This window comes from Citrus sinensis, chromosome 2 (assembly GCF_022201045.2).
Source record: "Citrus sinensis cultivar Valencia sweet orange chromosome 2, DVS_A1.0, whole genome shotgun sequence".
Taxonomy (NCBI): domain Eukaryota; kingdom Viridiplantae; phylum Streptophyta; class Magnoliopsida; order Sapindales; family Rutaceae; genus Citrus; species Citrus sinensis.
Window position 1 is genome coordinate 16,927,472 of NC_068557.1, and position 26,339 is coordinate 16,953,810.

At 35.3% G+C, this 26,339-nt stretch overlaps 2 protein-coding genes and 1 non-coding gene across 3 annotated transcripts; 2 read left to right on the plus strand and 1 right to left on the minus strand.

Annotated features, from left to right (window-relative positions):
- Window positions 1-5,938: 5,938 nt before the first annotated feature.
- On the minus strand, window positions 5,939-6,042 carry LOC127900517 (small nucleolar RNA R71). Its single transcript, XR_008052701.1, has one exon. It is a non-coding gene; the product is annotated as a small nucleolar RNA R71 (small nucleolar RNA).
- A 2,001-nt stretch (window positions 6,043-8,043) lies between these two features.
- Window positions 8,044-11,037, plus strand: LOC127900408 (uncharacterized). Its single transcript, XM_052435398.1, has 4 exons — window positions 8,044-8,275; window positions 9,002-9,193; window positions 9,398-9,755; window positions 10,002-11,037. The coding sequence occupies exons 1-4, from the start codon at window positions 8,129-8,131 to the stop codon at window positions 10,841-10,843; spliced, it is 1,539 nt and encodes a 512-aa protein (XP_052291358.1). The 5' UTR covers window positions 8,044-8,128; the 3' UTR covers window positions 10,844-11,037.
- A 1,339-nt stretch (window positions 11,038-12,376) lies between these two features.
- On the plus strand, window positions 12,377-13,005 carry LOC127900409 (cytokinin riboside 5'-monophosphate phosphoribohydrolase LOG-like). The gene has a single exon (XM_052435399.1). The coding sequence runs from the start codon at window positions 12,383-12,385 to the stop codon at window positions 12,884-12,886; it is 504 nt and encodes a 167-aa protein (XP_052291359.1). The 5' UTR covers window positions 12,377-12,382; the 3' UTR covers window positions 12,887-13,005.
- Window positions 13,006-26,339: the final 13,334 nt, after the last annotated feature.

Below are 26,339 nucleotides of genomic sequence, written 5' to 3' on the forward strand. Positions count from 1 at the left end.
AAAAGGTTTTCAAGATGTCTGAACATGATCTTTCTTTTTAAGGTACTCATGACATATGATGAAAATTGATGAGAGATGATGCAATTGTCAAACAAACAAGCTTAAACAAGAAATATGATGCTAAAAAAAATGTATGGTGCACATTAATAGAAAGAAAAAAAATCAAACAATGAAACAACAAAATAACAGTAAAATAAAAAAATTGAAATTACTAATTAAAGACTTAATCAAGATATGGTGGGTCACCCAAATTGATTTTGGTATCTTCTTCACGTGATTGATGTTCCAAATATAGTTTTAATCTTTGACTATTAACCTTAAATATGACACTGTTATTTGGATTCTCAATTTCTACGGCCCCATATGGATATACATGTTTTACAATAAATGGGCCACTCTATTTTGACTTTAACTTTCTTGGAAACAAATGAAGACGAGAATTATAAAGTGACACTTTTTGACTAATTTCAAATATTTTTTTCGAAAAATTCATTTATCATAAAATTTTTTTGTTATTGCCTTAATAATTCTTGAATTTTCATATGCATTATTCTTGAATTCCTCAAGTTCATTCAATTGCAATTTTAGCATCATCCAAATTTGAATTAAAAACTTTAATAGCCCAAAATGATTTATGTTCAAGTTCAACAGGTGAGTGACAAGGTTTACCATAAACTAGCCGATAGGGTGACATTCCTAATGACGTCTTAAATGTAGTACGGTAGGCTCAAAGTGCATCATTAAGTCTAAGAGACTAATCTTTTTGGTTTGGGTTAACCGTTTTTTTCCAAAATTTGTTTTATCTCCCTATTTTCTAATTCAACTTGATCATTTGTTTGAGGATGATAAGGGGTAGCGACTTTATATGTAATTCTATTTTTTTTCATTAAAAATTCAAATGACCTATTACAAAAATGCTTACCTCCATCACTGATAATGACTTGAGGGATTCTAAATCGACTTAAAATGTTTTCTCTTAAAACTTTAACCACAATTTTGCTATCATTATTTCGACAAGAAATTGCTTTAATTCATTTTGAGACATAGTCAACTGCAATTAATATATACACAAATCCAAAAGATGATGGAAACAGACCCATGAAATCAATTCCCCAACAGTCAAATATTTCAATTTCAAGTATGAGATTTAAGGGCATAATGTTTCTTTTAGCAATTGATCTCAATTTTTGACATTTTTCATAAGTCTTACAAAATTCATATGAGTCTTTGAATATGGTAGGCCAATAAAATCAACACTATAAAATTTTAGCTGTAGTTGTTCTTGAAGAAAAGTGTCCACCACATGCTTCAGAATGACAAAAATTAATGACACTACTTACCTCACTTTCAGGAATACATTGCTGAAAAATTTAATCAGGGCAAGATTTGAACAAGTAAGGATCATTCCAATAAAATTTCTTTACTAAAACCAAAAATTTCTTCTTATCTTGAGCATTCTATTGTAGAGGCATTTTACTTTGACAAGGAAATTAACAATGTTAACTTACCATGGCATTGAAGTAATAGAAAATAAAAATTCATCAAGGAAAGAATCATTGATGGGTGTTATGTCAGTGCAGAATTCAGATGTGAGTCTTGATAAATTATCAACGACGACATTTTCGGCACCCTTTTATCTTTGCTGGTAAGGTCAAATTCTTGAAGTTACAAAATCCAACAAATTAGTCTCGGTTTGGCATCCTATTTACTCATCAAATATTTTACAACAGCATGGTCAATAAAAGTAATAGGTTTAGAGACAAGCAAATATGAACAAAATTTGTTTAATACAAATACCACAGCAAGTAATTCTTTTTTAGTTATAAAATAATTCATTTGAGCACTATCTAAAGTCTTACTCGCGTAATAAATCACAAAGGGCTTACCCTCCATTCTTTATCCTAAAACAACAGCAATAGCAAAATCACTTGCATCACACATTAATTCAAAAGGTAAAGTTGAATCAGGAGATTGCATAATAGGTGTAGATTTTAAAAGATAAATTATCTTCTCAAAAGATTTTTGGCAATCATCAGTCCATTTAAATGGTGTATCTTTTAATAAGAGGTTACAAATGTTAACAATTATGTGTCTATAATATTAATTTTGATGATAACAAACTTTATATGTTTTTTATTAAAAATGTTCGAGCTATCATTATTAAAAAAACTCTTAAAAGCCGTATAAAATTTCTAGATATGTTTATGAATTTGGATAATCGTTAACTTTAATTAGAAAATCATTCTCTACAAAAATCTGTTAAAATGCTGATTTTGGAAAATAACGGTGAACCGTTTATTGAAAACAGTTAATCAATAATTTCCAGAGAAGTATTAGTTTGTAACTATGAACTGTTTGGCAAGTACGGATAGCCACAATTTGTTTTGCAGGATTTTGAAAATAAATGGCTAACCGATAACTTCAAACGGCTAACTAATAATTTTCAGAAAAAAATTACATTCTAACCATGGACTGTTTAGTAAGAACAGTCAAGCCAAATTTATTTTTCAGGTTTCTGGAGATTAATGGCTAATTGATAATCCCAAACGGTTAATTGATTATTTAAAATCTTAGCTCAACGATCAATTGGAATAGTCAAAACGGCTAATGGACAGCAGTTAATGGTGATCCGATTTTATTTAAAATGTCAAGAACGGCTAATTTTCTGCTCCAAACTATAAAATGGCTAAATCAAATTCAAACAAAGTGTGGTCCAATAGTTATCATTGAGCTTGCTACTAAGTATACAACCATTATTGAACTTTAAACTTGTTCTTGTTTCTTTCATTCACACTTTAAGCTTTCATTTGTAATCAAATACATTGTGTGAGAGAAAATGCATTCGTAATCTTGATTTTTAAGTGATTGTAAGTGTTGGGATACACTTGGATTAAGAGATTGGGGATAATCTCTTGTTGTAAAGGTCTATTGACAGCTTGGAAGTCAATTGTAAGAGTTTTTGAAGCCTTGGAGGCTTACTTAATAAAATTCTCAAGACTGGTGATCTTGGAGGCGTGGACGTAGGCACGGTTGACCGAACCATATAAAAATCACGTGTTTGCTCTCTCTTACCCAATCTCTTTATTTTTCATTGCACATTAAATTGCATTAAGTTTTAAGTTGTTTAATTTTTTAGAATCCCAATTCACCCCCTCTTGGGTTGCCTAGTCAGTATTTTAACAAAGTGGTTTAGATATGACACTAAAGTTATTTATAATCCTCCTATAAAATCTTGCATGTCCTATAAAAGATTGTACATCTCTAACTGTTTTTGGTTGTGGCAATTTAGATATGACTTCTATTTTTGCTTTGTCAACTTCAATTCCTTTAACAAATACTGTTAACATAAATAATTCTTTATGTTTGATTTTGATGATAACAAACTTGATTAAGATTTATTAATCTTTTAAAAGCTCAAAATAATTTTCATATACTTTTAAATCATCATTCTCACTTTATAAATGAAAATGATTTTGGTTATTCTCTTGCAAATGGTTTCAATTGAAAAGGCTATGAGAATTTTGTTAATAACAAATATTGTTTCAAATCCTATAAAATGGATTTATTTGACAAGTTTTATAAAGTGTTGGTTTTGGGGTGCAAAATAGTTCACTGTAGCAGTTTCTGAAGAAAACGGCGATCCGACATGTTGATAACGGATTGCTGACATCATACAGAATTGAAGATTAGTGTTGAGTGTTAGAAAATGCATATTTATAAAGGAGAAAACCGTCATTTTACATTTTAAGTCTTACTAACAACCCTTACTTTTATATATTTAACCTTCTTGTGATTTAATTACATGTGTTTTATTTTAATTAAGTATTTTATGTATTTTAGGGGCATTATAGTCATTTCACAATAAAGGAGAGATCAGACGGCAAAACGGACATCACTTTTGAACTCAGGACGGTCGAAAACCTTAGGAGGAGCATAAAAGGAAAAATGGCACTATTCACATGTACGGTACTATTCACGTATACGGTACTGTCTACGTTACTGTTCACGACACTGTTCACATAGACGGATCGATGACGTGGCATTGACCGATGATGTGGCATTGACTGATGAGGTGTCACGATCTTGTTGGGCTAAAATTCTTATGTACTGTTGATGGTGACGTGGCAGCATATCAGTGGACGAAAAATCTCGTGTACGGTGCATGCATCACACAGGATTATTTTCAACCAAACCGCGTTACTGTTCATCCGGGTCAAACCGCGTTACTGTTCAAAGTCGGGTCAAACCGTGTTACTGTTCATCCGCGTGGTCAAACCGTGGACTGTTGACTGATGACGTGGCGCAATCCTGAGCGTCCAAACTGTTTTTAATCCGATGGCCATGATTTACTCCATGTATCTATAAAAAGGGGGCCTCCCCCCCTAATTTGATATCTCTGAATCCATTTTTGGGATCCATTTTCTGTAATTCCTTCTCCATCTTGTATTTTCTTCGTATTTTAATAAATTCCCATTTTACCCCTAGTTCAATTATGAGTGGCTAATTTTCTTTCAAGCTTGGGTTGAAGGTGAAGTCTCAACATGTGTCATGGGCTTAATTTGGTAAATTTATTTTCTCTTCCCCTCTAATTTTTGTGGATGTTTTGACTTCTCGTCGACAAATAATAATAGTCTTGTCTAGATACCGCCTTGGTTACACCGGCTCTCTAGTATAAGGTTATTATTATTTGGCACGATAAGCCCTTAGCACCATATTGATTAGAGCGTGGTTCATTAGGTGTGGATTCCCCCCTCATGATTTAATTGGTATTAATACGGATTATTTAGCCCATGATGCATGTTGATACGGATCCAGATACCCAAGTACGTCATTTCAATAGAATTATCTTCAATTTATTCTCGCCATTGCAATTCTAATTTTAGAATTTATTCTCGCTATTTTAATTTAAGTTTTAGCATATACCAAATCATTTCCACCACAAATCCAACAACCCATTTACAAAATTAATTCTACACAATTAAAATCCACCTCCTCGTGGGATCGACACTCGTCACCATAGATCTATACTACAATAGATTCGTGCGCTTGCGAGTACATTAAAATTTGCACAACAAGTTTTTGGCGCCGTTGCCGGGGAAGTAAGTAATTTTAATTCGTAAAATTAATTTTTGTGAATAATTTCTTTTATTTATTTTCTTGTATTTTTTTATTTTTATTAAAAAAAAAAGAAAAAAAAAGTGAATCCGCATTTAGAGGTTAGTAATTTCTTTTCTTTTTCTCTTCTTTAAATTTCTGTAATTTAATTTTTAAGTTAATTTTTTTTTCCTTGTAATTTTTGTTTATCTTACTAATTCTTTTTAGTTAATTTATTTTACGTATTTGTTTTTGTGTATTTTTATAGAAAGTTTGTAATAGCGCAATAAGGTTAGTATCGTAATTTCTCCCTCTTCTTTATTTTCATTTATTTTGTTCCCATCTTTATTTTTTATTTTATTTGTTTTGCATGCATGGTCGTAGGTCATTATTACCTAATCTTGAACCTATAGACCTTGAACTTGAGAAAACACTTCGCACACACAAACAAATTAAGAATAAAATGGATTTGCAACCACAGGAGAGGCCATTTAAGGACTATTTTAGTCCCTTAGCTAATTTGAGCACGTCATGCATAAGATACCCAAATGTAGCTGCTAGGAGTTTTGAATTAAAACCTAGTGTGTTAAATTGTCTCCCTACATTTTATGGCCTAGAAAATGAGGATCCATATAATCATTTGAATGATTTTCATGCCATTTGTCAAACATTCAAATATGAGAATTTTTCAGATGATGATGTTAAACTTAGACTATTCCCATTTTCTTTAAAAGATAGAGCTCGTTCATGGCTTAATACATTGCCTGCTAATAGCATTGCATCATGGGAACAAATGGTTACAAAATTTTTAAATAAATATTTCCCAGTGCATAAAACCAATGCTATTCGCAGGGAAATCTCGGAGTTTACCCAGAAAGATGACGAGCAATTTTTCGAAACATGGGAGCGATTCAATGGGCTACTCTTGAAGTGTCCACATCATGGGTACGAGAAATGGCACCAATGCCAATACTTTTTGGAGGGATTATTGCCGAATGTGCAAGAATGGCTAATGGCAACAAGTGGAGGAGAGCTAATGTCAAAAAGTGCATCAGAGATTTGGGAATTCTTCCAGCGACAAGCGGATAATTCCCAACAACGGAGTCGATCACTCAGGAATACTAGACGAATTAAGGGAGTAAATGAGGTTCAAATTGGCGAGTCAACTTCGGGAATCAAAGAAGTCAAGGAGATGGTTGAAGGTCTTGCTCGACAAATAGCATCGTTATCGACTGCTAAATCAACAGAACCACATGACCATGACTCATACTCAGATCAAGCCAATGCCATAGGTGTAATGAGAAAGCCATCAAATTACAACCCATACTCCAACACATATAACCCTGGATGGAGAGACCACCCCAATTTTTCATGGTCTCAAGGATTTCAACAGAATGGACCAGCAGCTCCAATGCAACAAATTCCTCAAGTTCCTCAAGCCTCTCAACCACCATTTAGACCATACAATCAGAACCAGAACCACTCTCAACCTAGACCATGGGAGGATGCATTCCAGAATTTTAGGAATGTTACTCACTCCACGATTGAGCAACAGAACCGCACCATTGATGGACTACGAAATGAGTTGAGAGCGGGCTTCAACTCACAAGCCCAATCAGTTTCAAGCCTCGAGAAGATGGTGGGACAACTTGCTTCTTCAGTTCAGACCTTGGCAATGTCTGTTGAGAAAGGCAAGTTTCCAAGTCAACCAGTGCCTAATCCTAAAGGAGTACATGAAGCAAGTACCAGTTCACCACAGCAGCATGGAGAGGTCAAAGCAGTTATGACCTTGCGAAAAGGAAAAGAAGTCGACAACAAAATGGAGATGCCGGTAACCAAAGAAAATCAAATTGTACCTGTGAATGTTGAAGACTCATCACCGGAGGAGAAAAAAGAAACCAACCCACGAGAATACGTTCCGAAAGCTCCATTTCCTCAAAGGTTAGCGAAAGGAAAGAAGGGAAAATCCACAGGTGAGATTCTCGAAATCTTCAAACAGGTAAGTGTTAATATCCCTTTGCTTGATGCTATTAAACAAGTTCCATCTTATGCCAAGTTTCTTAAAGACCTTTGTACTAAAAAGAGAAATATGCATGTTCAAAAGAAGGCATTTTTAACAGAAAACGTTAGTTCTATACTCCAACATAAAATTCCTTTAAAATGCAAAGACCCTGGCTCCCCCACTATCTCATGTAGTATAGGGAACCACACAATTGAGAATGCTTTGTTGGATTTAGGAGCTAGTGTAAATTTGTTGCCTTACTCTGTTTTCGTGAAACTTGGACTGGGAGAATTACACCCAACTCCAGTGGTGTTACAGCTTGCAGATCGGTCCACGAAAATACCTCGTGGTATTGTGGAGGACGTGCTTATCCAGGTAGACAAATTTTATTTTCCTGTTGACTTCATTGTAATTGACACTCAACCAATACAGGATTCAAGGAAGCACATCCCCATTATTCTAGGCCGACCTTTCTTGGCAACTGCGGATGCTCACATTCAATGTAGAACTGGAAATATGCAGTTGTCCTTCGGCAACATGACTATGGAGCTGAACATCTTCAACATTGCCAAACAACCTCACAGTGCAGATGATGGAATTGTTGATGTGGATTTAATTGAAGCATTAGTTGATGATACTTTTGTTTCAAACCTTAGTGATGATCCTTTACAAACATGTTTAACTCACTTTGGTTTGGATTTTGATATTGACAGATCGGTCGATGAGGTCAACGCCCTGCTTGACTCAGCACCATCTATGGACACTAATAAATGGAAGTCAAGAGTTGAGCAACTAGCACCATCAGAGAAGCAACTCATTCCATCATCAGAATCACCACCGAAACTCGAGCTCAAACCATTGCCCAACACTTTGGAATATGCGTTTTTGGGAGAAGAAAGTACTCTACCGGTAATCATCTCATCATCCCTAAATGACGAACAAAAAGGTAAGTTGTTGGATGTTTTAAAAGAGCACAAAGGGGCATTAGGATGGACCATAGCAGACATCAAAGGTATAAACCCAGTAGACTGCATGCATTACATTCACCTTGATGAAAATGCTAAATCTACTAGGGAAATGCAACGTCGGTTAAATCCTAATATGAAAGAAGTTGTTAGAACAGAAGTCCTTAAGCTATTAGACGCAGGTATCATTTACCCAATTTCTGATAGTTCATGGGTCAGTCCTGTACAAGTTGTCCCCAAAAAGTCAGGAGTCACAGTAGTTACGAATGCAGATAATGAATTGATACCCACTAGAGTAACTACAGGGTGGCGTGTATGCATCGATTATAGGAAATTGAATTCTGTCACACGTAAAGACCATTTTCCTTTACCATTTATTGATCAAATGCTTGATAGATTAGCAGGCCATGAATTTTATTGCTTTCTAGATGGCTACTCAGGATATAATCAGATTCCCATAGCACCAAAAGATCAAGAGAAAACTACTTTCACTTGCCCTTTTGGCACATTTGCATATAGGAGAATGCCATTTGGATTATGTAATGCACCTGCTACATTTCAACGATGTATGTTGAGCATTTTTTCTGATATGGTTGAACGATTCCTTGAAGTCTTTATGGATGACTTTTCTGTCTTTGGTGACTCGTTTGATCAATGTTTACATCATCTAACGCTAGTTCTGTAGAGATGTACCGAGAAGAGCTTAGTCTTAAATTGGGAGAAGTGCCATTTTATGGTAAAACAAGGTATTGTTCTCGGTCACATCATTTCGAGCAAAGGTATTGAGGTTGACAAAGCCAAGGTGGATCTCATTTCTAATCTCCCTCCACCTAAAACAGTCAGAGAAGTAAGATCTTTCCTTGGGCATGCTGGTTTCTATAGACGTTTCATTAAAGATTTTAGCAAAGTTTCTAGACCCTTATGCAATTTACTTGCTAAGGATGTACCTTTTATCTTTAATGATTCATGTCTTATGGCTTTTGAAAAATTAAAGCAATTGTTGACATCATCACCCATCATTCAGGCCCCAAACTGGAGCTTACCATTTGAGCTTATGTGTGATGCATCTGATTATGCAGTAGGAGCAGTTTTAGGACAAAGAGTTGATCGAATTCCTCATGTTATTTACTATGCTAGTATGACATTGAATGATGCACAGTTGAACTATTCAACTACTGAAAAAGAAATGCTAGCAGTAGTGTTTGCATTGGAAAAATTTCGATCTTATCTCATTGGTTGTAAAATAATTATATTCACAGATCATGCTGCTCTTAAATATCTTCTCACAAAGAAAGATGCAAAAGCTAGACTAATTCGTTGGGTATTACTTTTGCAGAAATTTGACTTGGAATTCAAAGATAAAAAAGGGACAGAAAATGTTGTGGCGGACCACCTCTCTCGTCTCCATTTTGACACAATTATAGAACAATTACCATTAAATGAGTCATTTCCAGATGAACAATTAATGAGTGTGGAAGTATTACCTTGGTATGCTGATATAGTTAATTATCTTGTTACAGGTAAACTTCCAGAGCATTGGACCAAGCAAGATAAGGCTAAATTCTTTGCAGAGATAAAGAATTTCTTTTGGGATGACCCATATTTGTTCAAGTATTGTGCAGACCAAATTGTTAGACGATGTGTCCCAGAAAGTGAAATTCAGAATATCCTTTCATTCTGCCATGAACAAGCTTGTGGAGGCCATTTCAGTGCTAAGAAAACAGCTACAAAAGTTTTACAATGTGGTTTTTATTGGCCAACTATATTTCGAGATGCTTACACTTTCTGTTCTTCATGTGATAGGTGTCAACGAATGGGGAGCATTACGCGAAGGAACATGATGCCACTAAATCCAATTTTAGTGGTTGAGATTTTTGACGTATGGGGTATCGACTTCATGGGACCCTTTCCCCCGTCTTTTGGTCATCAATACATATTGGTTGCTGTTGACTATGTATCAAAATGGGTAGAAGCTATTCCATGTAGGACCAATGATCACAAGGTGGTGATAGCATTTTTAAAAAGCAACATTGTTTCACGCTTTGGATTCCCTCGAGCAATAATCAGTGATGGTGGTGCCCACTTTTGTAACAAAGCATTCAAAGCTCTTTTGACAAAGTATTCAATCACACACAAAGTGGCGACCCCGTATCATCCGCAAACCAGTGGCCAAGTTGAGATCTCCAATCGAGAAATAAAGCACATATTAGAAAAAACGGTGAGGCCGGACAGAAAAGATTGGTCATTAAGACTTGATGATGCCTTATGGGCATATAGAACGGCTTTCAAGACCCCGATTGGGATGTCACCCTACAGGCTAGTGTATGGAAAAGCTTGCCACCTACCTGTGGAACTCGAGCATCGTGCATATTGGGCCATCAAGAAATTCAATTTTGACATGCAGCATGCCAGCTCAGAAAGACGATTACAACTGGCAGAACTTGAAGAAATTCGCAATGATGCATACGAAAATGCCAAGATTTACAAGCAACGAATGAAAGTCTTTCATGACAAGCACATTATGAGAAAATCTTTCACTCCAGGTCAGAAAGTGCTTTTGTTCAATTCTCGCTTGCACCTATTCCCAGGTAAGTTACGCTCTCGTTGGTCTGGCCCATTTATTGTTCATACTGTTTTTCCACATGGGGCAATTGAAATTAAAGACCCAAAGAATGGTGTCACGTTTAAAGTTAATGGTCAAAGATTAAAGCCATATCTAGAGTACCAACCACATGAAGAAGACACCGAAATAAATTTGAGTGACCCACCAAATTTGAATTGATTTTTTTTTCTTTTCGTTGATTTGATTTTTCTTTCTTTCTTTTTATTATTATTCTTTTGCTAATTGAAATTGTTTTTGCATAAGTGTGTTTATTTTACCATTAAGTTTTCTCTTATCATTTTTAATCATGAGTCTCATACTTAGACCGTTCCTCCTGAACATTCTTAAACCACTTCAACGTGTCAAAACTCATCTCAAAAGGCAGATTCAATTTTGTAAAACACAACGCATTTGGGCTCTACAACCACCAGAGTTAGTAGCCTATGTTGAGGGTTTAGAAAGCCAACTCAGAGACATTGAGAGAAGTGTTTACGACATCCAGTTGGAGCTTGAGGTAAATTCAATAAGAGGACGATTTTAATTTTCTTTGTGTGTTTTAATTTATTTTTCTGTTTGTGTGCTTTAGTTTGTTACCCCGGTGAAGTGGCGGATAACGGTACTCCGTGACAATCAAGTCGGTTACTTCAGTTTCCCATAATAACTGATATTCTGAGGCGAAGGTATGGACAGAAACGAGATTCTAGCGAAGCTTCACAAGCGATTCCCTTCACTTCCTCAGAATGCCCTCCTTACGATCTATAAAGCTCGGTCCGAACGCATGCGATTACTCATGAGGAATAACATACCTGCTGACATCCGTTGGTTAATCGAGGCTAAAGTACGATCGACAGGTGAGTTACCTCCAAAATTTATTGCATACATGCCTGGTTGTGGTAAAGGAAATTATGCAAGAAAACGACGAGCTCGAAGAATTTCTGTTGCTTGTCATAAGTGTGCCAGAATGAGTTGCAATAAAAACCCATGTTCTTTAGGAATGATGTCTGATAACAGGGAAGATAAGATTCAATTCATTAGGGATGGCTTGAATAAGGAGTCATTGGATGATATCCTTTTGTCTCTTGAAACGCATCCCAGTGGATATGTGCAAGGAGCGATTCTCCAGTTATGGTCATTATTCCAGAAAGAGCATGCACGATATAGTCTCGGGAATCTGACTATAAACGACCCTGTTTGCCAGTTTATAAGAAAACTGGATAGGAAGCCTATCCTCGACCCATAGAGGGCGTTCAAGCCGTTTCTGGACGTAAAACCAGAGGAAGATGTGAGCCACAGTCGCAACTACCTGTAAATATCCTTTTACTTTATTATTTCACTATTGTCTTATTGTTTGCATTATTGTCTTTAATAATTTTATTACTGTTTGCTTTTTTTTCTTTTTACTGTTTTCTTTTTGACTTGCGAGCCACGTGCTTTACGCGTTATTTGACACTGACATATTACCTCATACACAACCATGACCCACTATCACCAAGACTCTTAAATGTGATTTCTTTTTTGTCAAGCACTCACAAATTGTTTTTGAGAAGTATCACAATGGCAGCTACTCCCAATAGACAATTCAAGAACATTTGTGTGCTTTCTGGATTTACCTATGGCAAACATAAAGAGTTCGTTGAGGCAGCCATAGATCTTGGTCGAAGCATAGCAGCGAGAAAATTACACTTGGTGTATGGAGGAGGTAATCGAGGGTTATCAAAAATGGTCTCAGAAGCAGCTTTTATCAGAGGAAGTCAAGTGTTAGGCATCATCCCAAGAGTCTTAAAACCATTGGGCAGTTCGTCTGACTCATCAACTGGAGAAGAGTTAGTCGTCTCAGGTATGCAGGAAAGAATAACTGAAATGCTTAATCATGCTGATGCTTTTATTTTCCTTCCAGGAGATCTTGCAACACTAGAGGCACTTATCACGCTAGCATCTTGGGCCCATCTGCACATCCACCAGAAACCCATCGGTTTGTTAAATGTCAATAACTTTTATGATGGCTTTATCGCATTTCTTAACCATGCAATAAAAAACTATTTCATTCCCTCTAATGCGAAAAAACTCTTTATTTGTGCTCACACTGCTAATGAGCTACTTGATATGTTACAAGCTTATCGACCGGAGCCAGACCCCTGGACCTTTGTGTTGGAGCGTCCAAATAATGATGGTAACAGTAGCCGCAGTAAGAAGTACAAATTAGATTTAACTCTCCGCCTGTAAATATTTTCTTCTGTGTTGCACCACCCAGGTGATGTCTTCTAAACTCTACTTCTTTCATTTCAAACATTGAGGACAATGTTTCGTTCTGGTTGGGGGGAGGGAATAGTCGACAATTGTGAAATTTTGGTTAAGTTTTTACTAATTTTTTGTTGTAGAAACTAACTGTTGCTAACTTTTTGTGTTGAAGATGGCTGAATATGGAGTGTAGTTACTCTAGAAACGCATCTTCATTGTTTGAAAAAAAAAATTCAAAAAAAAAAAAATTCAGACATTTTCTTTTTCTTTATTATGTGTTTATGTTTATTTTTCTTCTTTAATTTCTCCTCTATAAATATACATTTTCCAACTTTTGAGTCGAAGATGGCTGAATATGGAGTGTAGTTCCTCTAGAAACGCATCTTCTTTTAAAAAAAAAATCATTTTCGTTTTCTATCATTTTACGTGTAACTTTTCTAATTAGTTTTTATACATCATTTTCACATTTCTGCATGCATATTTTTCTTTCATGTTTAGAATAGGTTGGGGGGTAGAATGATGTTTAAAAAAAAAAAATGTGTGATTTGTTTTAACATTGGATGACATGATTAATTTCAAATTTTAGTATTTGTATTATCTTTGGTCTTAAGTGATGTTACGCTATGTTTGCTACTTTACATGTTGATGTCGGAGACAAATGTGAGTTGCTTGAAGGAATGAACATGCCATAATAAGTACCAAGTGAGTTTTTGAGCCTATTATTTTTCTTGGAGAATAACCCTTTTGCCCACTCTTTATACAGCTTAGCAGTTTATTATTTTATACACGATCTCTAAATTACTTTTGAGTTAACCCTTAAAAAAAAAATTGTAAAATAAAAAAAAGAAAAAAGAGTGTGTTGCTACATTTGGAGGCCCATCTAACTAGTAGATATGGAAGATTATTTAGAGCCCTAAAAGACGATGGAGAGGCCATCTTTGATCCGTTTGAGCCTTTCAAGCCATCCCTTTTATTTAATATCCATAGTTAACCCTTTTGAGCCTTAAAAAAAAAAAAAAAAAAAAAAAACCTTTTCTTTGTCAACTTATCATCTTGACCCACTCCGATTTGGAGTATTACCCGATATCTTATAAGTTCCATCACCTATTTATGTTTGAGAAAATGTAAATAATTATTTTGTTCAGTGAAGTTATGCCAAATAAAAGCAAAAAAAAAAACAAAAAAAAAAAAACAACAAAAAAAAAACACAAAGTTTTTGTTACAAAAACATAAAAATGGGTGAAATCCACCTTGCAACTTCCAAAAAAAAAAAAAAAAAAATTCTCTGCATTTTTCTCAAACATACACTTTGTTTTCCTTATTTTCCTTCTTTGTTAGCCATGTCCCTAGCCTACGTTTCGCCCTAATAAAAGTCCTTCTTGATTTTAGGGAACTATAGTTTGAAGTAGAAGCTAGTTATATGGGCTAAAAAGATGTAGTGATGCATAATTAAAAAAAAAAAGATAAATAAAGTGGGTTGACTAACATTTTATTTGACTTGAGATCGTATTATTTCTAAGCTGAGGGCATATTTATTTCATCTTGGTGAGAGCATGTGATATCACTTCTTTATTATTTTCTCTCTCAATTACCATTCATTGGAGTGACTATTTTTATTGGGATTAATTTATTTGTGAGAGTGTCACTACTTCCAGTGAGATTTTGGGGTTTGACATGTCATTCTTGAGAGTAGCTAAAACAAAGTCTACTAGGCTAATTCATGTGGATGGTTGATGTGGGTGTGATGTTGCTTTAGACTGGAGATAATGCTTATACTTTTATTTGATTGCTATCATTAATCTGATGGAATAAATACGAGTGTTTCTATTAAAACAAAAAAAAAATTATTTTGAATTTGAATTTTGTTTTCGCTTTATTTGCTAGGGACTAGCAATAAGCTGGTTGGGGGGTGTGTTGAGTGTTAGAAAATGCATATTTATAAAGGAGAAAACCGTCATTTTACATTTTAAGTCTTACTAACAACCCTTACTTTTTTATATATTTAACCTTCTTGTGATTTAATTACATGTGTTTTATTTTAATTAAGTATTTTATGTATTTTAGGGGCATTATAGTCATTTCACAATAAAGGAGAGATCAGACGGCAAAACGGACATCACTTTTGAACTCAGGACGGTCGAAAACCTTAGGAGGAGCATAAAAGGAAAAATGGCACTATTCACATGTACGGTACTATTCACGTATACGGTACTGTCTACGTTACTGTTCACGACACTGTTCACATAGACGGATCGATGACGTGGCATTGACCGATGATGTGGCATTGACTGATGAGGTGTCACGATCTTGTTGGGCTAAAATTCTTATGTACTGTTGATGGTGACGTGGCAGCATATCAGTGGACGAAAAATCTCGTGTACGGTGCATGCATCACACAGGATTATTTTCAACCAAACCGCGTTACTGTTCATCCGGGTCAAACCGCGTTACTGTTCAAAGTCGGGTCAAACCGTGTTACTGTTCATCCGCGTGGTCAAACCGTGGACTGTTGACTGATGACGTGGCGCAATCCTGAGCGTCCAAACTGTTTTTAATCCGATGGCCATGATTTACTCCATGTATCTATAAAAAGGGGGCCTCCCCCCCCTAATTTGATATCTCTGAATCCATTTTTGGGATCCATTTTCTGTAATTCCTTCTCCATCTTGTATTTTCTTCGTATTTTAATAAATTCCCATTTTACCCCTAGTTCAATTATGAGTGGCTAATTTTCTTTCAAGCTTGGGTTGAAGGTGAAGTCTCAACATGTGTCATGGGCTTAATTTGGTAAATTTATTTTCTCTTCCCCTCTAATTTTTGTGGATGTTTTGACTTCTCGTCGACAAATAATAATAGTCTTGTCTAGATACCGCCTTGGTTACACCGGCTCTCTAGTATAAGGTTATTATTATTTGGCACGATAAGCCCTTAGCACCATATTGATTAGAGCGTGGTTCATTAGGTGTGGATTCCCCCCTCATGATTTAATTGGTATTAATACGGATTATTTAGCCCATGATACATGTTGATACGGATCCAGATATCCAAGTACGTCATTTCAATAGAATTATCTTCAATTTATTCTCGCCATTGCAATTCCAATTTTAGAATTTATTCTCGCTATTTTAATTTAAGTTTTAGCATATATCAAATCATTTCCACCACAAATCCAACAACCCATTTACAAAATTAATTCTACACAATTAAAATCCACCTCCTCGTGGGATCGACACTCGTCACCATAGATCTATACTACAATAGATTCGTGCGCTTGCGAGTACATTAAAATTTGCACAACAATTAGTCTCTGGACCTAAACGGCGATCCTACAATTTTTGATAACAGCTCGCCGACATCGAACAGAACTTAAGATTAACTTTTGGACCTAAACGGCGATCCGACATCTTGATAACGGTTCGCTGATATCGAACAGAACTGAAGATTAACCTTTGGACTTAAATGGTGATCCGACATCTAGATAACGGTGATCCGACAATTTGAAAATCAGCCCAACGGTCATATTGACCAGTCAAACGATGCTCAACAGCTAGTTAACGGCGATCTGACAGTGTTCAGAAAGTTAATAATGACTAGTTTTCAGCTCCAGCTTTAAATAAGCTCAATCAAATTCAAACTTTAAACATTCCAACAATCATTATTGAGCAAAGTCTTGAGCATACAACATTCATTGAGCCTTAAATTCTTGTATTCATCTCATTTACTCACACTTTGAATATTCATTTGTAATCAAACACATTGTGTGAGAGAGATTCATTTTGTAACTTTCTTTAAAATCAAGTTGAGTGATTGTAAGTGTTGGGATACACTTGGGGTAAGAGATTGAGAATAATCTCTTGTTGTAAAGGTTATTGACACCTTGGAAGTCAAGTGTAAGCATTTGAAGCCTTGGAGGCTTGCTTAGTGGAATCCTCAAGCCTGGAAAGCTTGGAGGCGTGGACATAGGCGAGGTTGGCCGAACCACGTAAAACTCCCCGTGTTTGAATCTCTTTTCCCTTATCTTTTTATATTATGATAAACTTATTTGTTATTGCTTTGAATTTGTTTTATATTTGCATTAAGTTTTACTTTTTAAATTGAATAATTTTTAGAATCCCAATTCACCCCCCTCTTGGGTTGCATAACTAGAATTCTATTTGGTATCAGAGCCTTGTTCTCTTGTTAGGACTTAATCGTCTAGAGTAAAAGATCCATGGCAACCCTAAATGACTCAACCTTTAGAGAAGGACAATCCACAACTAGATCATCGTTCTTTGACGATAATGACTATACATATTGGAAAACTAGAATGAGAATCTATTTGCAAGCTTTAGATTATGAAATTTGGGAAGTTGTTTGTGATGGTCCATTCATGCCCATGTTTAAAGATGAAGTAGGAGATGATATTCCTAAACCATCAAGTCAATGGAGTGAGTTATAAAAGAGAAAAATGTCCTTAAACTCCAAGGCAATGAATGCCTTGTTTTGTGTTCTTGATAAGAAAGAATTCTATACAGTATCTAGCTGTGAAAGTGCACAATAAATATGGAATAAACTTGAAGTTGTCTATGAAGGGACAAATCAAGTTAAAGAGTCTAAAATTAGTAGATACACTCGTCAATATGAATTGTTCCAAATGGAACAAAATGAAAATGTGTATTCTATGTATACTAGATTTACGGACATAGTGAACACCCTAAGAGCTTTGGGAAAGACCTTCTCAAATAGCGAGAAGGTTAAGAAAATCATTAGGCCACTTCCTGAAGAATGGAGACCTAAAAGAACCGCTATTGAAGAGGCAACAAATTTAAATACTTTACCTCTTGATGATTTAATTAGTTCTCTCATTTCATATGAAGAAGATTTGGTAGCAGAAAAAAGGGATGAGGAGAAGAAGAAAAACATTGCTCTAAAAGCTTCAAAATATGAGAGTGATGGAGAGAGTGAATCGGATGATGAAGAGTTGGCCATGCTAGCAAGGAGGTTCAGAATTTTTTTCAAGAAAACTGGAGAGCGAAGAAAATTCAGAAGCTTTAAGAACCAAAGGGAGAAGAAAGAGGTAATCACATGCTATGAATGCAAGAAGCCTGACCATATAAGATCAGAGTGCCCACTTATCAACAAACTCAAGAAGAAAGCCATGGTTGCAACTTGGGATGATAGCGAGGAAGATTCAAGTGATGAAAAAGGGTTGCAAGAAGTATCAAATCTAGCGCTTATGGCTATAAGAGATGATAATGATCTCAATGAGGTAAGTGATCCAACCTATGATGAATTGTATGATGCTTTTAAAGAAATGCATGATGAGTTGATGAAAATTGGTAAAAAGAATGCATGCCTTAAAAAGAAATTGCTAGAACTTACAAATGAAAAGGATGCCATACAAAAATGCAATGAGTCATTGAATGAAAAGATTAAAGGACTAGAATTAGAGAATAAAACATTGCATAATAGAGTTGCATTATCAAATGAGAAACCTAGCACTTCACATGAGCATTTAGAGCCACATGTAGATGATTTGAAAAAGGAAAATGAAATGCTCAAGAAAAAGAATATTGAACTTAGTAATGTTGTTCTAAAATTTATAAATAGGCAAAAGATGTTGGATAACATGCTTAATTCACAAAAGTGTGTGTTTGACAAAGAAAGTATTGGCTATCAGCCAAACTTGAAACAAAAATATTATAAAAACTACTTTGTGAAGAGTACATCTAGTAACAATCGAATTGTATGTCATTTTTGTAATCAAGATGGTTACATGAAAAATAGATGTCCAGTAAAAAGAAATGCATATTATGGTATGAAATGCATTTGGGTTTCAAAAGGAATCACTACTAACTCTCAAGGACCCAAAAAGCTTTGGGTACCTAAAACTTGAGATTTTCTCTGTAGGGCTTGAAGAAGAAGAGAAATAAATGGTACTTAGACAGTGGTTGTTCAAGGCACATGACCGAAAACTATGCATGGTTCTCAAGCTTCACCAAAATTGAAAATGGTGGAGACGTATCTTTTGGAGACAACTCAAAAGGAAAAATTCTTGGAATTGGAAATGTTGGTAAAGTTTCCTTAACTCTAATTGAGAATCCGTGTTTGGTTGAGAACTTGAAACACAACTTAATTAATATTAGTCAATTATGTGACAAAGGTTATAAAGTTGTCTTTGATAAATCAAGATGTGTTATTGAGAATACATGTGATGGGAAAATTTTGTTTATTGGAAATAGATGTGGCAATGTTTACACAATTGATATAGAATGTGCATCTACTCATGATAAATGTTTTTCGGCATTGCATGATGATGGTTGGCTATGGCATAGAAGAGTAGGACATGCAAGTATGGATTTGATTTCAAAAATTTCGAAAAATGAGTTAGTTAAAGGTCTTTCAAAAATTAGATTTCAAAAAGATAAGATTTATGAAGCTTGTCAATTTGGAAAACAAATCAAAACATCTTTCAAAAATAAAAATCATATTTCTACTTCAAAACCACTTCAACTTCTTCACATAGATTTATTTGGGCCATCTAGATATGCTAGTCTAAATGGCAAATATTATGCATTTGTGATAGTGGATGATTATTCTAGATATACATGGGTATTATTCTTAGCTAATAAGGATGATGCTCTTGATGCTTTTAAAGTGCTTTGTAAGAAAATTCAAAATGAAAAAGGGTATGGTATTGCATGCATTAGGAGTGATCATGAAGGAGAGTTTGAAAATCATGCATTTGAGATTTTTTGTAATGATTTTGGCATTGAGCATCAATTTTCATCACCTAGAACTCCACAACAAAATAGAGTTGTTGAGAGAAAGAATAGATCCATTCAAGAAATGGCTAGGACTATGTTGAATGAAAACTCATTGCCTAAGTATTTTTGGGCCGAGGCTGTCAACACCGCTTGTTATGTTTTAAATCGTGTGTTGATTAGACCTAACCTTAACAAAACTCCATATGAGCTTTGAAAAAATAGAAAACCCAATATTGGTTATTTCAAAGTTTTTGGATGCAAATGTTTTATTTTGAACACTAAAATAATCTTGGCAAATTTGATCCAAAATCCGATGTGGGTATTTTTCTTGGATATTCAAACTCAAGCAAAGCTTATAGAGTTTATGACAAAAGAACTCTAGTTGTAGAAGAATCAATGCATGTTACATTTGATGAGTCTAACCCCTCATTTGCGGAGAAATGAATTATTTATGATGATGCAGATGGAGAGTTACAAGAAGAATCATCAAAGGATAAACAAGAAAATGCACCATAAAGAAATCAAGAGGATGGACAAGAAGAGCAAACAAATATGGAGCAACATGAAGGTACTTCTCAAGCACACCCCAAGGAGTGGAGGTATGTTTCTTCTCATCCTAAGGATGTAATTTTAGGAGATCCCTCACGAGGTGTTACAACTAGATAATCACTTAGGAATACTTGTGGGCATAATGCATTTATTTCTCAAATTGAACCCAAATCCTTTGAGGATGCGGAAAATGATGAATCTTGGATTATGGCAATGCAAGAGGAGTTAAATCAATTTGAAAGAAACAATGTATGGGAATTAGTTCCTAAACCGGAACATCAATCTGTCATAGGTACTAAATGGGTATTTAGAAATAAGATGGATGAATCCGGTGTGGTTGTAAGAAATAAAGCTAGATTAATGGCTCAAGGGTACAACCAAGAAGAAGGAATTGATTTTGATGAAACTTTTGCACCCGTAGCTAGAGTAGAATCAATTAGAATGTTGTTAGCATTTGCATGTCATAAAAATGTCATTTTATTTCAAATGGATGTGAAAAGTGCTTTCTTAAATGGTTATATTATGGAAGAAGTGTATGTAAAACAACCCCCTGGTTTTGAAAATGAAAAATTTCCAAATCATGTTTATAAGTTATTTAAAGCTTTGTATGGCTTAAAACAAGCACCTAGAGCATGGTATGATAGGCTTAAGAATTTCTTGTTAGAAAATGATTTTTCAATGGGTAAAGGATATACTACTCTTTTTGTCAAAAATAAGAACAAAGACATACTTCTTGTTCAAATTTATGTTGATAATATTATTTTTGGTTCTATTAATGAATTGTTATGTAAATAATTTTCATCTTGTATGAGTAATGAATTTGAAATGAGTATGATGGGAGAGTTGAAGTATTTCCTTGGGCTGCAAATAAAACAAAATGAGGAAGGAATATTTATAAATCAAGCCAAGTATGTAAGAGATCAACTCAAACGATTCGGCATTGATGACTCAAAGACCAAAATTACTCTAATGACTACAGCAACGAAGCTCGACAAAGATGAAAATGGCAAAGAAGTGGATATCAAAATGTATCGAGGTATGATCTGATCTTTACTTTATTTAACTGCAAGTAGACCTGATATCATGTTTAGTGTATGTTTGTGCGCAAGATTTCAATCATGTCCCAATGAATCTCATTTGCTTGCTGTTAAAAGAATTGTCCGTTATTTGAGTGGAACCATAGATATTGGGCTTTGGTATCCTAGGGGAACTCATATAAATTTAACATGCTATTCGGATGCGGACTTTGCTGGTTATAAAGTTGATAGGAAAAGCACTAGTGGAACTTGTCATATTCTAGGTCACTCACTTGTTTCATGGTTTAGCAAGAAACAAAATTCTGTTGCACTTTCAACCACCGAGGCCGAATATATCGCCGCCGGGAGTTGTTGTGCACAAGCTCTTTGGATGAAACAAACACTTAGAGATTATGGCATTAATCTTGAACAAATTCCTATTAAGTGTGATAATACTAGTGCTATAAATCTTTCAAAGAATCCCATTCAACACTCTAGAACCAAGCATATAGAAATTAGACATCACTTCTTGAGAGATCATGTTCAAAAGGGAGATATTGCATTAGAGTTTATTTCTACGGAAAAACAACTTGCCGATATTTTTACAAAACCTCTTTGCGAAGAACAATTTTCAAAAATTCGGCATGAACTTGGGATGATGAAATTTTCGCATTAACATCTTTATTCATGTTATTGAGTCTAATGAAATTGATTGATTGATTATTAGATGATTTTGGCTTTAAATGTTTGAGCATGATTAATGAGTGAGGTGTTTATATTATTGAATGTGTGTATGTATAAAATACTTATATGTTCATGAATTATGCATTGAACTGGCACTTAAAACATTTTGGATCAATTAAATGATCTTGAAATGTATTAATTGTTGGCCAAATATTAAAATAAATGTGCGAAATCATAAGTTGTAGAAAACAGATTGCCATTATTTCAATAAATGGCTAACCGTTTTCGGGTAGAAACCTTGCAAGTTTTTTGGACGCTGTCGGTTCGCTGACATTTTACTAACGGCTCGCCGTCCTGATGGAAATTTTTGGGAACTCTCTGAACCTTGTCAGCTCGCTGATATCTCCATAACGGCTCGCCGTTATTATGCGTTAAGAGTATAGTAACCCATCTTCCTCCTCATTTCGTCTTTTGCTCTCTCTCTAAACCCGCGACTACAACTTCCTCTCTCTCTCAAATCCACCATTTTTCTTGCTCTTTTTCACCAAATTGAACCATTAGAAGCCTTTCTCATCTTGTTTAGAACATTTTTAACCGATCAAAACTCGTTTTTGATTCAAAAATTGAGAAATCCCAAAATTCGAACCTTAGAACCAGCCGCACTTCTCTCGCCAAAATTGAACCGAATTCTGTCCGTTTTCAATCACATTTCAACTTGTCATTACTCTCTCATCTCTCAAACTTTATTTCTACAGATCCAAATTTCTCCAAACTCATCAATGGCAGAAAGACCACAGAGGCGTGCTCGAACTAAGCACACTGCCCCGCGTCGTTCCAGTCCCTCCAGGCCTCCCTCTCAGGACTTCGAGAGCCTCAATTTTTCCAATGATACCTCTGCTCAACAATTCCGTGACAAATTTATGGGCAAACCGGTAACTCCCTCGTTTTCTCTAAACATTACAGAGTTTTCGGATATTACCAATTGTGGTGGTAATATTACTCAAATGCTTAGTCATTGGAATGAAGCCTTAAGTATAGAAGAACCTATCTATGAAAATCTAGTACGTGTCTTTTATTCTAATATGGAACTCTCCTCTTCCCGTCGAGTTGAACTTTATACTTCCGTAGGAGGAGTTCGTATTGCGTTTAATGAGTCAACATTATGTAGTATTCTTGGAATTTCTTATGGAGGCTTAGACATTTACACCGCTAGGAAAGAGCTTGCATTTAGTGATTTCTGTCATGTGGATGGCGTATGGAACATTTGTAGGCGTCGGGATCTTTCCGATGACATTTGCTCTTTGTCCTTTAGGTCTCAACTCCTGCCTTTCTAGGTTCGAATACTTCATATCATTCTCTAACACATGGTCACCCCTAGACAGGGTCACACTGATGAGGTAACTAGGCTCGATGTTGGTTTATTAGATTCCCTCATCCGTAGACGGCATGTGAGCTTATCCTACACTATCCTTTGTCATATGCTATCCACACCTAAAGTGACCAATAGATCCCTTCCATATGGCAGCATCATCACTAAGATCTTGAAATTCTTTACAGTTCCTATTAATAAGCCTGTTTATCTCGAGACCCAAAAGCTCGGTCGAGAGATCATTTCTACGATCGGCTTTTTTAAAAAGCGTGGGAAGTGGGAAAAGACAACATCCTCTAAGAATGGAGATACTTTGCTTACTCTAGATGATGATCGTATGTTAAATGACGTCTATTCCGAGGATGAGTTACCCGACTTCTGCCTTGGGGCTAGACCGCGTGTCCCTCGCCGAGCAGCAGCAGCACCTGTCGCAGCATCAGTAGCAACTTCCTCTCAGGATGACGAGCCAGCCGTCCCTCTTGCAGCATCGACCATTCCTGTGGATCACATTCAGTAACTTTTTGACAGAGTGGACGTCCTGTCCCAGCAGCAGCAGCAGCAGCTTCAATATGACTTTGCGACCTTTCGGCAACAAATGTTAGATCAGCAGATGGAGTTACTTACTGGCCAGCGTCGCATTCTTGGTTACTTTGGTTATGATCCAGGCAGTTCTTCTTCATAGTTTTCTACCCCTATGATTTTCGCACAAACATTATTCATTTCATGTAGTTTGTTGTGATACTTATTGTTTTTTATTGTGTTTGTGATGTTTTTTATGATGTTTTTTTGTTGGATATATTTATGATTGAGTTGATTTTTGATGATATGGTTGATTGTTGTTCTTGATTATATTGACTTTGTAGGAATGGAGGTTGGTTGATAAGCTGGCATATATATATGGAAGTGTTTTAACTATTTGTATTGTTGAGGATATGTTCATTTTTAAGGGGAGATTTTGCCGAAATTTTTCCAACATGGGTAATCTCTGAACTTCGCTTTTTAATTCTTTCGCGCTCAATTCTTTTTGATGATGAAGGGGGAGATAATTTATCAATTCAATCTATTCCGTTTAAAATTTTTTTTATGAGATTAAAAATTGATGGGCACATATTTAGGGGGAGCACATATTGAGGGGGAGCAAAATTGCACAATTATTTTATGAACAATTTGTCATCATAAAAAAGGGGGAGATTGTTAACTTAAATAATTCTTTATGTTTGATTTTGATGATAACAAACTTGATTAAGATTTATTAATCTTTTCAAAGCTCAAATAATTTTCATATACTTTTAAATCATCATTCTCACTTTATAAATGAAAATGATTTTGGTTATTCTCTTGCAAATGGTTTCAATTGAAAAAGCTATGAGAATTTTTTTAATAACAAATATTGTTTCAAATCCTATAAAATGGATCTATTTGACAAGTTTTATAAGGTGTTGGTTTTGGGGTGCAAAATAGTTCACTGTAGCAATTTCTGAAGAAAACGGCGATCCGACATGTTGATAACAGATTGCTGACATCATACAGAATTGAAGATTAGTCTCTGGACCTAAACGGCGACCCTACAATTTTTGATAACAGCTCGCCGACATCGAACAGAACTTAAGATTAGCTTTTGGACCTAAACGGCGATCCGACATCTTGATAACGGTTCGCCGATATCAAACAGAACTAAAGATTAGCCTTTGGACTTAAACGGTGATTCGACATCTAGATAACGGCGATCCGACAATTTGAAAATCAGCCCAACGGTCATATTGACCAGTCAAACGGTGATCCAACAGATAGTTAACGGCGATCCGACAGTGTGCAGAAAGTTAATAACGACTAGTTTTCAGCTCCAGCTATAAATAAGCTCAATCAAATTCAAACTTTAAAAATTCCAACAATCATTATTGAGCAAAGTCTTGAGCATACAACATTCATTGAGCCTTAAATTCTTGTATTCATCTCATTTACTCACACTTTGAATATTCATTTGTAATCAAACACATTGTGTGAGAGAGATTCATTTTGTAACTTTCTTTAAAATCAAGTTGAGTGATTGTAAGTGTTGGGATACACTTGGGGTAAGAGATTGAGAATAATCTCTTGTTGTAAAGGTTATTGACACCTTGGAAGTCAAGTGTAAGCATTTGAAGCCTTGGAGGCTTGCTTAGTGGAATCCTCAAGCCTGGAAAGCTTGGAGGCGTGGACATAGGCGAGGTTGGCCGAACCACGTAAAAATCCCCGTGTTTGAATCTCTTTTCCCTTATCTTTTTATATTGTGATAAACTTATTTGTTATTGCTTTGAATTTGTTTTATATTTGCATTAAGTTTTACTTTTTAAATTGAATAATTTTTAGAATCCTAATTCACCCCCGTCTTGGGTTGCATAACTAGAATTTCAAATACAACATGACCCAAAGCAATTCCAAAAGTAACCATGTAGTGACATTTTTCCCGATTCAACATGAGTTCATTTGCAGCACATCTTTTTAAAACTTTCTCCAAATTATCAAGGTAATTATCAAAAGAATTCCCAAACACAGTCAAATAATCTATAAAGAGCTTTAAACAATGTTCAACCATATCACAAAAAAATGCTTAGCATACATCTTTAAAATGTTGAAGGAGCATTATGAAATACTAATTAGGCAACCCAAATGGGGGGGGGTGAATTGGGTTTTTTAAATTTAAGCTAAGCAAATGACAAAACAATTTAATCTATTGCCTTAATAAAATTGAAAACAATAAATTCAATCATGCACAATATTAAAAGAGTAAGGGAAGAGAAAACAAACACAAGGATTTTTACGTGGTTCGGCAATCCCTGCCTACGTCCACGCCTCCAAGCTCACCCGCTTGGGAATTTCACTATCCAAGCCTCCCAAGGCTTCAAGTTTTTACAATTGACTTCCAAGGTGTCAATGAACCTTTACAATCAAGAGATTATCTCCCCAATCTCTTTACCCCAAGTGTTTCTCATACTTGTACACTCATAATTTGATGAGAAATGAAAATTACAACAATGAAACTCTCTTTAAGAGTGGATATACAAATGAGAACTCAATGAAGATTTAATCTATGA

Excerpts from the sequence above, each read along its gene's own strand:
- LOC127900408 (XM_052435398.1), top strand. The coding sequence starts at position 8,129 with ATGCATTACATTCACCTTGATGAAAATGCTAAATCTACTAGGGAAATG. Across the intron at positions 8,276-9,001 it reads CAATTTCTGATAGTTCATGG|GATGTACCTTTTATCTTTAA; the intron begins GTCAGTCCTGTA and ends TTACTTGCTAAG. Across the intron at positions 9,756-10,001 it reads ATTCTGCCATGAACAAGCTT|TTGCTGTTGACTATGTATCA; the intron begins GTGGAGGCCATT and ends AATACATATTGG.
- LOC127900409 (XM_052435399.1), top strand. The coding sequence starts at position 12,383 with ATGGTCTCAGAAGCAGCTTTTATCAGAGGAAGTCAAGTGTTAGGCATC.